Below are 16,019 nucleotides of genomic sequence, written 5' to 3' on the forward strand. Positions count from 1 at the left end.
AGTGTTTTACATCTGAGGAGGGAAGAATGGAAAACAAGGCAGTAAAATGGAATATTTAGAGAGGACAATTTTTTTTTTTTTAAGGATAATCTTTACAGGAGTGGGTGATTCATCTGTGAGGACACAATGCTTGAAAATCTTTTATCTCTGATCTAATTCAGCTCAAACATGTGCTGACAGTGATCCCAAAGCAGCTTTATCCGTGGGGGCTGATAAATTCCCCAGTGCTGCTCCAATCCCAGCTGGAGAGGCTTCAGAGAGATCTTTGGGATGGCAAAAAGTGGGATGGCTAAACCAGGAACAGGGAAAAGCTGGGGGAGAGCTTCATTCACTGCATTTCCATCACATCCACGAGGTGATGGAGCAAAGATGAGGCTCCAGCACTGTCATGCAGAAATAGCCTTTTTCCCCCCCTCCCTTTAATGGAAAATCAATAGGATTATTTTAGGGAGCTATTTGGATGAGTTGGTTCAAAGAGGCAGCAATTTTTCTTCTCTGTTCAGAGAATTACCCTTCTGTGATGTCGGGAACAAGGAGACCTCCTGACCACAGACAGTTTGACCAAGAATAATTCCAGTTCAAAATAATTTCCATCCATCAAGAGAAACAAACTGTAGGAACGGGACGAGAAAATTCCCAGCCACTCTTGAGTCTTCAACCCTGAATGAACTTTGAGGAAATATATTGATATTATAGCACACATTTTCATGTGAAATGAAGCCATGAGCCACAAAAAATACTTTATCCATATTAAGGCTGGTAAAGCTTGGGAAGGAAACAATCCAGGGATTCTGTGCAGCACCAAAACATCATTTCAGCTCCTGTAAAAAGAATTTTGGCCTCTTTCTAAAGAAGCTGTTCCCCCCTCCAGGGACTTCTGGAATTTGATTTTATTTTGGCTCTGGAAGGACCATCCCAGCCCTGCTGCACCCAGACAGGCACAGTTAGTGACCATTAATCCATCAAAAATTCTGGAAATGGTAACAATAATACAGTTATGGTATTAAAATATCCCTGTGTTTTACAGCTGTAAACTGGGATGGAAAATGGCCACAAACCTTGGGATAAAGGTGCTGCTTCCTCAGGACCCTGCCAGCATCACCCATCCCTGATGAGAGGATTTCCCAGAAAAGAGGGAATAACTTCAAAGGATTAAAAGAGCTCGACATGACCAACAGCCAGAGTCAGTTCATTCCTTGCAGTCCCAGACTACTCATGAAATATGGAATTTTGGGGTGGGATTCCTGTTCCCCAAGGAGCTGGGGTGACAACTTGCTGCTGTTATCACTGCTCCACACTGGAGCTCAGAAGAGGTGTTTCAAAGGAGACCTGTCCTACAAATGTTCCTTCTGCAACCCAAATCCCTCACAGCTTTTCCTGACGGAGGGAGCCGTGGGGCTCCACATCAATCACCAACGTGCCTGGGAGGATCAGATCCCATCCCTGCTCCTCCTGGGAGCTTGGAATGTCTGTGCAGCCTGGTGGCACAGCTCTGGGACTGGCAGGTGTTCCCAGAACTTCCCAAGGAGACACAAAAAATGAGACACGAAAAATGAGACATGAAAATATTCCTCATTGCCAAGATCCCATCCATGGCTGCCCTCTGGCACTGGCAGCCATTCCCTGGCTCCTGTCCCTTGTCCCCAGTCCCTCTGCAGCTCTCCTGGAGCCCCTGGAATGTGCTGGAAGCTCTCCCTGGAGCCTTCCCTTCTCCAGGGAACATTCCCAGCTCTCCCAGCCTGACATTGGATCCATCTCCTCTCCAGGACATTCATGGACCCAGGGGCTTCACTGGGAATCTCAGGAAACCATGAAGGGTCTCCCTTCCCTTTTCCTCTCTTTTCCATCCCCATTTTCCATAAAAATGCCTCGGGATGGATTCTGAGTGTCCCAAATCCCAGAATCCCAGAGCAGTTTGGCTGGGAAGGGACCTCAGAGCTCATTCCAGGGACACCTCCCCTGTCCCAGGCTGCTCCAACCCTTCCTTGGGCACTGCAGGGATCAGGGGCAGCCCCAGCTGCTCTGGCAATTCCAGCCCAGCCAGCAATTCCTCATGGCCAAGATCCCATCCATGGCTGCCCTCTGGCACTGGCAGCCATTCCCTGGCTCCTGTCCCTTGTCCCCAGTCCCTCTGCAGCTCTCCTGGAGCCCCTGGAATGTGCTGGAAGCTCTCCCTGGATCCTGTTCCTCTCCAGGTGAACATTCCCAGCTCTCCCATGCTCACTCCAGCCCTCAGAGCAGCTCCACGGACCTGCTCCAGCAGCTCCACATTTTTTCCTCATAGGATGCACAACCAGGTCATGGCTGACAACAGGCCTGTCCTGAGGGCTCCCTCAGCTCCTACCTGCAGCAGAGGCCTCTGCACTCCCAGGATCTTCATGGTGTCAGCGTTGGCCAGGATCTTGAGGGGATCCGAGGCCTTGGTGACGCCCTCGATCTCCTTGTTGATCTCGGCCAGGACCTGGTTGAGGAAGATGTTCTTGATGTACATGGTGAGGAACTCCCTCAGAGGGCACTGCTTGGCTGGGCCCAGCTCCATGGCCAACTCGATCTCCTGGATGAACCTGGAGCACAGAAAGAGAAAGAAAATTGTAATTAAATCGTGGAGATGATTTAGATTTGTTGGCGTTGCCTCTGCCACTCCAACATTTCAGAGCCAAGCAGTGTGGGAATGACCATGGACTGTCCCAGCTTGAGGAATGAAGAGGAGAAAAGGTCCACAAGGTAGTTTTAGAAAAAAAAAAAAAAAAAGATAAAATACAAACAATTGGTGAGATAAAGACTAAATTGCTGGAGAAGGACAGATAAAATGAGAGAAAATCCACATGCCAGGCACAATTCCTGTTTGTGCCACAAAAATTTGGCTTTTCCATGTGGGACATGCTGGGAAGATGTCCTCATAGAAAAATTTGGCTTTTCCATGTGCGGCATGCTGGGAAGATATTCTCATAGAAAAATTTGGCTTTTCCATGTGGGACATGCTGGGAAGATATCCTTATAAAAAATTTGGCTTTTCCATGTGGGACATGCTGGGAATATGTCCTTATAAAAAAAATTGGCTTTTCCATGTGGGACGTGCTAGCAAGATATCCTCACAGAAAAATTTGGCTTTTCCATTTGGGACATGCTGGGAAGATATCCTTATAAAATTTTGGCTTTTCCATGTGGGACATGCTAGGAAGATATCCTTATTAAAAAATTTGGCTTTTCCATTTGGGACGTGCTGGGAAGATGTCCTTATAAAAATAAAATCAACATTAAAAAAGCTTAAGATGCCACAAATCCCTTTAAAAAGCCAAGCTTCCTTCTGGGCTTGGTCACTTGATTCCCACAGGTGGGTTCCCCCACCTCTAAACTGAACAACAGAATATTCCAGCCCAAAATCCTAAAAAAACCCATTAAATAAAAGCAATATCTATGCATGATGCCATTATCCTCCTGCATTATGGATGCCTGTGTTATGGTGTATTTTTATCACCCTTTATTGTTCCATCCCAGGATCCCATCCTGAGCACACAGAGCAGCAGGATGACTCTGGGAATATTTTAGCACCAAATGTTTGCCATCTCCTGCAAAATCTCTTTATTTCTGTGCTGCCATCTGGTAACCACGGAGGAGTTTATTCCAGAAATTACCTCGTCATGTCTTTAACTACATCTGAGGCAGTGGAATTGGTGTTCCTTTCAAAACAATTAGGGATTGAGTATCAGGAGCCATCATGGACTGAGATATGCTGTCCTGGGTTGTGCTGAGGAAGGTCTAGGTTGGATATTTGGAATAATTTTTGCAGTGAGAAGTGAGGAAGCGGAGCAGGGAAGTGTGGAGTCACCATCCCTGACAAAAAACAGGGATGTGGCACTTAGGGCCTGGTTTGGTGGTGAACAAAACCATGAACCTGGTGAACGTGGTTTGGTTGGATTTGATGATCTTAGAGCTCCTTTCCAGCCTCAAGGATTCCATGATTTTATTCCCTACCACTGACCTTATTCCCAAACCCTTCAATGAGATCTGCTTAATTATCCATAATTTTCTGCTCTACGTTCCTCACTCCAAAGGAGGTGCTTCCCTTCCCAGCACTGACTGAGGAGCCAATTCCATGGATGATTTCTTTCCAATCTGAGCTCTTTTCTCCCTAAATCCTCTCCCTGTTGACTCCAGGGGTCTGGAGTGACACCTTTGGACAATGCAGCTTCCGTGGGGGGATCCCTTTGGAACTCTCCAAGGGGAGAGATGCTGCAGGAGGGGAATCACAGAGGCAGGCAGCTTGATTCCCTGGATTTCACAGGGTGAGAATGGGAATCAGCTTTGGAAAACAGTGGAGTTTTCTGGGAAAAGAGCAGAGACTCCACGGATCTGATCCCAGAAATATCGGAGCTGATGTCATCAGCTCCGAGTGACACCACTCATGTCCTTAAGGGGACATTGCCTGGGCTGGTGGGACTGGGTTGAACTCATTTGCTGTGTCCTTCCATGGCTGTCAGTAAATCCCTCACTCTTCCTTTATAAATTTATTTACAGAGCACAAAACTCCCCCAAAATGTGAATTTTACTGTTAAACCCCACTCAGGTGGGAAGGAGAAGATCATTAGCTCATACTGGGAATAAGCATCATCCAGCAGTGACAGGAACAACTTTTAAACACTTTTAAAATCCAGAAAATGCTTTAAAAAAATGGCTAAACCAAGTAAAATAAGCTTTTTAGAGGAAGAATGACTACATGCAGACCACCAGAGCTCAGATGTGCTGACCCACAGCAGGAGTGGCATCTCCTCATCCCGCAACATCCTGATGGTGTTCCCAAGTGTCTCAGACTAAATGTCAGTGCTGGAAAATGCTGTCACCAAGAATTTTTGCTTCCCAGTGCCTGGCATTAATCACCATTCCAGATCCTTCCTGGAGATCTGTGCCTTCATCTCCAGACAACTTCTCCTTGGTGTGTCCTTTTAAGTTTTAACGTCTTGGCACGGACAGGACAAGAGTTCACCTAATGCTGGTCAGGATCAAACCATATCCCTGTTTTCCTTGAGAGGAACCATAAAATAATCATGGATTATGAGGGAGCTGCCAGACAGCACAGAGTGAGAGGGGATTTGTGAGTGCTCAGCACCACTTGTGATAAAGAACAAATGATCAGGAGCTTAGGAAGCAGATTTCAACTGGACAGTCTCGGATCTCCTCTGGTCAAGAAGACCCTGAGTTGTATTTAAAGTCTCTTTTCTCCAGCCCAGCTGTCCGAGAAGGAGTCAGAAGTCTTTGGCTGTCGTTCTCAAGGTTGTTTATTATTTCTTATCTCAAACATTTTCTGTCTGGCCTGCCGAGGTCTGTTCTGCAGGTCGGCCTGAGGCACACTGCCCTCCCACAGGGCTGGTGTTGTCTTTTATACTACAAACTACATATTCAATATTTACAGTTATTTTCCAATACCCATCATCCGTGTCAGACAGTGACTTTGTACCCTAAACCAATCCCAGAGTGCCACCATCACCCAGAAGATGGAGGCTGGGAAGAAGAAGGAAGAAGAACAGGACAACGTCCAGATCCCTCCATCTTGTCTCCTAGACCCCTATAGTAAAAATGATCAAAATTTCTCTTTTCACCCTATAACTACTACTATTGTGCTGTCTAAACTTTTGTGACCTTTAATTCTTCATATAGAGTTGGTAATTTGCTCCGTGGGTTGAGATGGAATTCCCAGGTGTCTTTGGCTTCCTGCCAGGGTCTCTGAGCCCCTGCCAGGATTTTGAGCCCTCCAGGGCACCCAGAGGGATGTGCTGGGTTTCCACAGACAGCAGCAGGGAGTTATTAAGAATGAAGCCTTGCAGGGCGTGGAAAACTGGAGGATAGGGATGGGAGACCTTCAGTTGGGATGCTCAAGGATAGTTTGATGAAATTATTATGGGAATGGAAACCAGTGAAGTCTTCATTTAATCCCAAAGATCTCTGCTGAGGGAAATGGGAGCAAAGAAAAGGTAAAGGAAAATTAGAACTACGGATGTCAGAGTGTGGCTTCCAGCAGGGAACAGCCCAGGAGTTCCTGGATTTGATAATTCAGTGGGACAAGTTCCTTTTTACAGCCTCAGGGGACAACTGGGATCCTGTTTGCTGGGGTCTGCTGTGGTTCAGAGATGACCTCTCCAAATTTCCAGCAGGCAGAGTGAGTCCCACACTGCTCTGCACCCAGGCAGCCATTCTGGAGCTTCAGCCTCCAAAATCCCGCTGGGCACAGGACCAGGGGCTCAAGCAGAGTCACAAAGTTCTGGGTGTAGGTGAGACTTGACCAGGAATCCTTCTGGGACACTGAAAGCAGCACTGGTGCACCCTTCACGTCCTGGATTGGGATGATTACTCAGAATTCCTCTAAGAACAGAGTAAAAATGGAAAATATGATTTTTTTTAAATTTTTTTTTTTTTGTATTTCAGAGAAGGAAGAGTTGCCCCTGGATCCCTGGAAGTGTCCAAGGCCAGGTTGGATGGGGCTTGGAGCACCCTGGGACAGTGGGAGGTGTTGAGGTTGGAACTGGATGATCTTTAAGGTCCTTTCCAACCCAAACCATTCCAGGATTCCATGAATTAGGGATGCAAAGTCTAACTGTCACTGAATAAATGTGACACCAAGAGTGACTCTTCTGCCACAAAGTCCCACAGGGCTCTCTGCTTCCCAGCTTCCCTCTTCCTGCCTTCTCATCCCATCACGTCCCTGCTGTTTGTGGGAATTTCACCATCAGTTTGTGGGAATTAGAAAAGGTAAGAAGAATTTTAGAAAGCTGGGAAAGCAGGCTTTAGAAACAGAAAGAACAAAAAATTTAGAGCCAGCAGCAGCTAAAGTAAAAACAGCTATAATTTAAAAAACCCTCTTATTTTCCATGGTTCCCAATCCCACTTGGTCGCCCTGTGTTTGTCCACCAGGAGCCCAGCAGATTTGGGAGCCCAAAAAACACCACAAGGGGAGAGAGCTGCCAGCTCAGGAACCAGCCCTTGCCTTTGGCTGGCCTTGCTGAGCTCTGGTTGGAATTGTGTCCATTGGGAATTTTGTCTGGAATTGTGTCCATCGGGAATTTCAGCTGGAATTGTGTCCATTGGGGATTTTGGCTGCAATTGTGTCCATTGGGAATTTTGGCTGCAATTGTGTCCATTGGGAATTTCAGCTGGAATTGTGTCCATTGGGAATTTCGGGTGGAATTTTGTCCATTGGGGATTTTGGCTGCAATTGTGTCCATTGGGAATTTTGGCTGCAATTGTGTCCATTGAGAATTTCGGCTGGAATTGTGTCCATTGGGGATTTTGGCTGGAATTGTGTCCATTCCATTGGGAATTTCAGCTGGAATTCTGTCCATTGGGAATTTTGGCTGGAATTGTGTCCATTGGGAATTTCCCCTGGAATTGTGTCCATTGGGAATTTTGGCTGGAATCGTGTCCATTGGGAATTTCAGCTGGAATTGTGTCCATTGGGAATTTAGGCTGCAATTGTATCCATTGGGAATTTCGGCTGCAATTGTGTCCATTGGGAATTTCAGCTGGAATTGTGTCCATTGGGAATTTAGGCTGGAATTGTGTCCATTGGGAATTTTGGCTGCCATGAAGAAGAACTGTGAGCCTGACACTTCTTTCAAGGGGTCCAAATAAGCCAAATTTGGGGTTATTTTCCACACCCTTTATCCAACAATTCCTCTTGCTGGGAAATGTGGAGATAGAAATTCCCAGCCAAAAGAAAACTCAGCAGAATTCAACCAGAATTTCTCCTCCTTCTCAGAAAAAACCAAGTATCTCAGATGTATTTCTCTAAAAAAAACCAGCCCCAGTTGGCAATAAAAGATCAGCCAAAGTACGAGAAACTGAAAATGAGTGTTTGGAATGGGAAATGTTGGGTGGCATTAAGGAGCCAACAGATATTCCCTATTTTCTGCCTGGCAGACGCAGCCTCACACGATGCTATTTATTTATTTCAATTTCAAATGCTGCTGGCTGCCTCATTCCAACAGAATTCAGTCTCTATCAAGAACAAGAAAGCGTTTAACAGCAGGGAAAAAATACATCCTAAAAGTCCTCTCCAAAAACGTTGTGTTATTCATCCAAGCCAGCCGTGGAACTTTCAGATGTCAAAAAAAGGCACTTTGACCCACAGATATCCCAGAATATAAAATAATTGATTTTTAATTATTTATCCCAGAATGGTTTGGGGTGGAAGAGACCTCAAGGATTTTATTCCACCCCTTGCCATGAGCAGGGACAAATTCCACGATCCCAGGGTGCTCCAAACCCCATCCAGCCTGGCCTTGGGCACTGCAGGGATCAGGGGCAGCCCCAGCTGCTCTGGCAATTCCAGCCCAGCCAGCAATTCCTCATGGCCAAGATCCCATCCATGGCTGCCCTCTGGCACTGGCAGCCATTCCCTGGCTCCTGTCCCTTGTCCCCAGTCCCTCTGCAGCTCTCCTGGAGCCCCTGGAATGTGCTGGAAGCTCTCCCTGGATCCTTCCCTTCTCCAGGGGAACATTCCCAGCTCTCCCAGGCTGATTTCAGAACCATCAATTGTGTCCCACCTTCAAAATACTGCTTTGTATATAAATGTCCAAAATGCTTTGTCTGAATAAAAAATTCAGATTGAGTGGTGTCACCAAATTTCGGATCATGGTCTCTGTAGATATTCCTGGGAATTGCCTGAAATCCTAAAAAAAGGGCTCATAGGGATGTCCCTGCTCTGAAGGACACTTGCAGGAGATGTCACAGTGAGGATGGAGTTCCTCAACAGAGCAGCCAAGGGGAAAAAAAAATAGAATAGAAATTTGCACCTTATCCTGAATTCAGAACCTGCATTTTTAAAATGATGCACAATTTTCAACTTGTTTTATCCTCCTATAAAAGCATTTGAGGTGATTTGTGGCTGCAATTAAGCATTCCCCTTAGACAGAAAAGCACTTTCAGGGAAATGAAGTAGCTTTTGGTAAATGACAGTCATTTGGATTAAAAAAGAAAAAAAAAAGCGCCTCATTTCAGGAAATTTAATTCATTCTAACTCACAACTTAATTGGCTGTGAGCTCTGTCTTACCTAAGCTGAAAGTGTGGGATAAAAAGCATAAAACCTGAAAAAGCTGCATGGATTGATTTAGAAACCTACAATTCCAAAGCTTTCTTCTGCCTCCTTGTTCTCAGATGTCTTCTGAAAATTCATTAAGAGGAACAGAAGGCACTGGAAGCGCAGAGCATCAACGACTCCTCGCCTTAATGATGATGCTAATAATATCTGAAATCCTCTCCTCGAACAAATGAATGACAGGAAAAAATATCAAATATTCCAGAGCCTTATTAAGACAATTTTTTTTCTGACGTTCTGCCCAAATTTACATTTCATTTCTGTGTGATCCTGAATTGTTCTCTTAGTCATGAAACATCCGAGCACCTGGGATGAACCTTTTGGGGAGCTTCCACAGAGAAGGAAATGCTACAGAAACATCAGAAATCCCTTGAGCTGGATCCCAGTCGCTGACAGAATGGAAAAATCCAAAACGGTTTTCCAGATTCAGGAAAATTAGGGATAAAATACCCAGGATTGTGAGTTCTGGAAGGTTTGAGGACATGAAACCAAGAGAGGAACCTGGAAGATCCCACACTGTCCATGACACACTCAGGATCCACCTCACCTCAGCAGTGGGAATTTTGGGAGAGGGTCATGGAATCATGGAAACAATTGGGTTGGAAAGGACCTGGAAGATTCTCACTCCACCCCTGCCATGGCAGGGACACCTCCCAGTGTCCCAAAATGTCCAGCCTGGCCTGGGACACTGCAGGGATGCAGGGGCAGCCCCAGCTGCTCTGGCAATTCCAGCCCAGCCAGCAATTCCTCATGGCCAAGATCCCATCCATGGCTGCCCTCTGGCACTGGCAGCCATTCCCTGGCTCCTGTCCCTTGTCCCCAGTCCCTCTGCAGCTCTCCTGGAGCCCCTGCAATGTGCTGGAAGCTCTCCCTGGAGCCTTCCCTTCTCCAGGGAACATTCCCAGCTCTCCCAGCCTGACATTGGATCCATCTCCTCTCCAGGACATTCATGGACCCAGGGCCTTCACTGGGAATCTCAGGAAACCATGAAGGGTCTCCTTTCCCTTTTCCTCACTTTTCCATCCCCATTTTCCATAAAAATCCCTGGGGATGGATTCTGAGTGTCCCAAATCCCAGAATCCCAGAGCAGTTTGGCTGGGAAGGGACCTCAGAGCTCATTCCAGGGACACCTCCCCTGTCCCAGGCTGCTCCAACCCTTCCTTGGGCACTGCAGGGATCAGGGGCAGCCCCAGCTGCTCTGGCAATTCCAGCCCAGCCAGCAATTCCTCATGGCCAAGATCCCATCCATGGCTGCCCTCTGGCACTGGCAGCCATTCCCTGGCTCCTGTCCCTTGTCCCCAGTCCCTCTGCAGCTCTCCTGGAGCCCCTGCAGGCCCTGGAAGGGCAAAGTGAGGCCTGGAGAAGCTTCCGGAACAAAGGATCCTGATCATCACACAAGCTCGGAACACAATAAAAGCAATTAAATTCAAATAATCCACGTCAGCCCATGGACCATGGATCATTGCCACTGAAGACCGATCAATCAGATCCTAAAGTAACAAAAATCGCAGTGTTTTGCCTAAAAACTTCCCTGCAGGGAATTATTTTGGTCCATGATCAGCCACCCCAGGACTGGTGTTTCACACCTTGCTGATAAACATTGTGGCCATGCCAGGTAATGGAGCTGGTTCTGTACAAAGTCACCCCAAAGAGAGGAAAAAAGGTTCAAGATCCTTTCTAGGTGACCCTAAAACATGATTAAAATTATTAAAAAAAAGTTACATTATTAAATTTTAAAATTATTAAAAGAAGTTAAAATTATTAAAAGAAGTGTACACAGCTCTGGGAGACTCAAAGGAGTTTTTGCTGCTTTAAGTGTGTTTTAAATATTAGCAAAACCCACCAAATACCAGACAAAAACCAGGAAATTTCTGCTATTTAAAAATATTAAATAGCCTAGAAAACATCCAGGAAGGTGACAACCAGAGGAATGACTGCTGCTAACAGCAAACACGACATTTGGGGGGTTTTTCTGTAAATTATTAATTAATAATTAATTCCAAGCGCCTGGCAGAGTTGTTCCCATAACCCCAAGCTGAGTTTGATGGGTTATTTTGGATAATAATAACCAAATTCAGCCCTTCCCCTGTACAAACACAAATTCCCAAACCATGAAAAGGCTCAGCTACTCCAGATAATTCTTTTGGTCACTGTAAAAAGGTTCTGTGTCCCCACAGAGCTGAGAGCTTTAGTGCTGGAAGATGAAAGAGCTCAGGACTTCTCTTTTTTTAACAGCAGCTAAAAAAATACAAGATTTAAAGAATCGATTTCTGTGTTGTGGTTGCTCAGCCATGAGATTGAGGTAAGAAATGCCTCCTCCTTCCCCTGCAGGTGTGACAGAAAAATCAGTGTTTCACTGTCTCTGAGGCCCTGCAAACACCCACAAACGCTCTGGGTAAAAAAAAAAAAAAAATAAATTAAAATTTACCTCTCAACTGCTGCTAAAAATATTGTTTCTTTAATGCTCAGCTGCCACCTGAAGGACACAAATTTCTGATGTAACGGGACTCTCTCAAGGTGCAATTTCTTCTGATGTCTCCAGAGGGGAATGTTGGCTTGTATTTGGGGCCAGGAGAGGTAGAGGCAGAATTAATCAGATCTGGGAATTTATGATGTGGAGGGATGTTCACCTCGTGCCCTGCAGCTCAGATTCCCCCCTCATCATTCCCAAATATCCCAAGACCCCACCCAGGCGTGGCTGGATGGATGTTCAGCTCTCCTGCTCTCCATCCTCTCACCTCTTGTGAGGGCTGGAGGGAAATTCAGGAACCAGCAGCAGTTCCATGGTTTGCCAAACCTCAGGTGGGATTTTCCCAAAGTGGGGGGAAATGTGAATGAGGAGCAGGAATTTGGAGAAAATGAGCTCCAAAAGGAGCAGAATGGTAAAAGTGGGAGTTGGAAGGCTGTGAAGGGTATCAGCACCACTGGGCAATGGGAAAAAACACTGGGAAAATATTGTGTGGGACAAGGGAATGGGGCTGCTTTACTTCAGGAATTCCTTAATGGGTTGGAGCTGACAGAAAATGGGAGATTGGGAAGGAATTCCTGGCTGGGAGGGTGGGGAGGGGCTGGGACGGAATTCCCAGAGCAGCTGGGGCTGCCCCTGGATCCCTGGAATATCCAAGGCCAGGCTGGAGCAGCCTGGGACAGTGGGAGGTGTCCTTGCCATGGCAGGGGTGGCACTCAGGATGAGCTTTCAGGTCCCTCCATCCCAAACCATCCTGGGACTGGTGCTGGCTTTCACCCCCCTACAGCAGATGGCCCCACATCTTTGCAGAGGTTTTAGATCAAACCTGATAAAACTCCAGCTTTGTTTGGACCCTAAAGGCTCTGTGAGCCAAACCCCTGTCCCTGGCGAGCAGGGACAGCACAGGGGGTGATGTTGGCACCCTCCAGCAGAGCTCTGGGTGTCTGGGGTGAAATGCCCAGTGTGGAACAGCCCCACCAGCCCCATGTCCCAGGATGGAAATGGGAATGTGTGTGTTCTGTCCCCATCTGTCAGAGCTGGGGCAGTTCTCTCTGTCCATGGGGCAGTTTTCTTTATCTCTCCCACAGCCAATCCTCCCACCAGCAGATCTCTGCTCTCCATGGCCACTGAGTGTCCCTGCAGGGCTGATCCAATTCCAGCATCCCATGGGGAGATGCTCCGCCCAGGGCAGGAGCCAAGCATTCCTGCCTGGATCCAATCTGAGCCTGGAACAGCACAGCAGCCTTTGCCCACTGCATTCCCAGAGGAGCAGCTTTCTCCTGCCCTGCATTCCCAGAGGAAGAGCAGGCCCATCTCCAGCAGCCCTGGAGCTGCAGAGGAAAACTGCAGCCTTGTGCAGGATCCCTGCTCCAGCAGAAGCACAGCTGGCACTGCAGGAGGGCTGAGCCCCCATGGGATGGGACTGTGCCACCCCCTGACCCACAGGGCTCAGCTCCTGCTCTCACTCTGGCTGTGCTTTGTTCTCTTTTTTGTACTATTGAATTTGTATTTTTAATTTTCCCAATAAAGAACTGTTATTCCTACTCCCATATCTTTGCCTGAGAGCCCCTTAATTTCAAAATTATAATAATTCAGAGGGAGGGGGTTTGCATTTTCCATTTCTGTGGAGGCTCCTGCCTTCCTCAGCAGACACCTGGCTTTCCAAACCAAGACACCAACCCACGTGGAGCCTTTGGAGAGGCTTTGACCCTGCTCACCCCCTACAGACTCCTGAGGACACCATGAGGCCTCACCTGGAGAACAAACGGGGGCAGCTTTACTCCCTCTGTGCCACAAAGCTGCTTTTCATCCCCCCAAAAAAGCTGCAGGTTCTTTACAAGGTGAACCTGGAAGCAGGAAACCTGTGAGAGAATGGTTTTGTCTCTTCCTCGTTTATGGAGGACCTTTTTGGGACTGTTCAGAGCCTGATTTTCCCCATAAATGAATGTTTGCAAAGCCAGAGATGCTCCAAACTGCAGGGGGAGGATGGGATTATTACCAAAAAACCCAACTGTGCACATCCAGGGAATAAGGAAATGTAAAACATTGCTTTTCCAGGGAGTGGGGAGCAGAGCTGGGATATCCAGCCCAGCCCAGCACCAGGCTTCACCTTCAGCCTCAAATCCAGCTTTGATGAGCTCCTATTTCATCCTTTGTCACCAATAAAATAAATTAATACTTGATATATCTTCATTTTATACAGAACTGAGCAAACCCAGCTCCTGTTCCAGCCACCTCTTTGCTTCTCTGTACCAAATTTCTCCTCTCCCATCCTTGAATCCCTAAATTTCCAGCCCAAAACCAGACTGAGGTGGAGCCAAGCTGCCTGCAAGTGACAAGATTGCTCCGAGATGGAGATGATAACCCAAAATCACTCTGGACTAAATCACTCTCCCTTGATCCATTTGTAATTTAAATCCAATCCTACAGAAGATAAATGCCCCAAGTACTCCATCAATCCCTCTCTAAAGGTCTGTGGTTCCTTCTTTCATGTGAACCCAGGCATGAAGCCAAACCCGGAGGATTCCACCATTTCTCCTTTTTTAAAGTTCTATAAAAACAAAATCAAGGCTTTCTTCCCCACAACAGGCAACACCATTTCTCCACTACTTGGTAGAAAATTCCCCCAGCCCTGCTTTAAAACCACTGTAATTTTAAACAATCCTGACAATTCCGCAGGAATTCCTGCCCATCACGCAGAAACACTGTGAGGCAGCATTAAATGTGTGTAAAACACTGGGGTACCACAGCAATAATTATGTTAACAGAGCCACCATATAATGTCACCCTATTAGCCAAGTGAAACATGAACTTCACTATTATTAAATCCCATTTCCTTTAATGTCCCGTTACATTCAGTTTGTTGACCACCACTGGAATCTAATGACACCCCCCACAACTTCACATTTTCTCCCGAGCACAACAGCTCTGTAAAAATTAACTTGTTATTCCCATTATTTTTTTTTTTCCTTCAATAGGATCTGGCGGCTCGTCCTTTATGCTCCAACCCCCCCAGCTCTCAATCTGGCCCCTTTTAAAAAGCAACATATGCTGAGGATAAATCTTTCCAATGGCTCTGTTAATAGAGGAGCTGTAGTGACAGCTTTCCAAATGGGCAAACTGGGGGTTATCCCATTCTTTTATTCTGATTTGGAATGGGAACGCAGGGATGGCTTTGGAAGAACAGCTGGGACCAGCCAGAGGTTTTAAAGGCCCTGGATTTGGTGTGGCACATTCTGTGAGCCAGGATCAGAGGAGATTTGCTGCAGCATCAGACAGCAAAGAGCCCCATCACTGTGACTCCAATGGGTCCTGTCTGCCTCGTGCTGACATTCCCATAAATCAGTGGGAAGGTGGCACAATCCCTCATTAGCATCCCACTGCCTCCCCAGTTAAACCCTAAAAACACACCAGGGCGAGGGAAAATCCAAATTAAGGTCCTAACTCCAGAGCCCACCTGGAGACAGTGCTGGAGTGCCGTGGTGGAGCTCCAGGAGCACGTGGGACAGGTGAGATGTCCTGCTGGGGACACCACAGCCTGTGGCACCACCAGGGCAGTGTGAGCAGTGATTCTGAGTGTCCTCTCACAGCAGCTGGATTTTCCACCATCCCACATGGAGAAAAGGCCAGGAGGGCCAGTTGAACATCCCATGAACTTCCATGGCAGCTGAACTCCATGAACTTCTCCACGGAAGAATTTGGAGAAACAGAATTTTATGGGCAAGCCTGTGGAATTCCCAGACTGTTTCATTTAACAGCTGGAAATAAGACACCACCACTTCAGAAATCTCTGGCAGAGCATGAATTCCCTCTATCCCAGTCAACACCAAGTTCATTCTTTCATCAAGTAACCCTATTTTTCACATTTTAGTCATGTACCCAAAGCTGTTGGTATGACCCTGAAACACATGGAATGGAGTAGAAGAACACAGATCCCAAAAAATTTCCATATCTTATTGCCTGAATTGAGAATCTGGATGGGACAGTCACAGAATCATTCAGGTTGGAAAAGTCCTCTGAGATCATTGAGTCCAACCATTCCCAGCCCTGCCAAGGCCCCACTGAGCCTGTCCCCAAGTGCCACATCCACAGAGCTTTAAATCCCTCCAGGGCTGGGGACTCCAGCCCTGCCCTGGGCAGCCCATTCCAATGCTTTACAGCCCTTTCCATGAAGGAATTATCCCTAAAATCCCCCCTGAGCTGCCCCGGCCCAGCCTGAGGCCGTTCCCTCTCTCCTGTCCCTGTTCCCTGGAGCACAGCCCGACCCCCCCGGCTGTCCCCTCCTGCCAGGGACTTGTGCAGAGCCACCAGGGCCCCTGAGCCTCCTTTGCTCCAGGCTCAGCCCCTGCCCAGCTCCCTCAGCCCCTCCTGCTTCTCCAGCCCCTTCCCAGCTCCCTCAGCCCCTCCTGCTTCTCCAGACCCTTCCCAGCTCCCTCAGCTTTTCCTGCTTCTCCAGACCCTTC

General features: G+C 47.3%; 1 protein-coding gene across 2 annotated transcripts in view; it reads right to left on the reverse strand.

Annotated features, from left to right (window-relative positions):
- Positions 1-16,019, reverse strand: part of EXOC4 (exocyst complex component 4) — a 326,179-nt gene that overhangs the window by 83,301 nt on the left and 226,859 nt on the right. For both annotated transcript variants that reach the window (XM_064421658.1, XM_064421659.1), the window contains exon 11: positions 2,345-2,564. In XM_064421658.1, the coding sequence (XP_064277728.1) occupies positions 2,345-2,564 (220 nt within the window). The remainder of the gene's footprint in view (positions 1-2,344; positions 2,565-16,019) is intronic.

This window comes from Passer domesticus, chromosome 5, assembly GCF_036417665.1.
Source record: "Passer domesticus isolate bPasDom1 chromosome 5, bPasDom1.hap1, whole genome shotgun sequence".
Lineage (NCBI taxonomy): Eukaryota > Metazoa > Chordata > Aves > Passeriformes > Passeridae > Passer > Passer domesticus.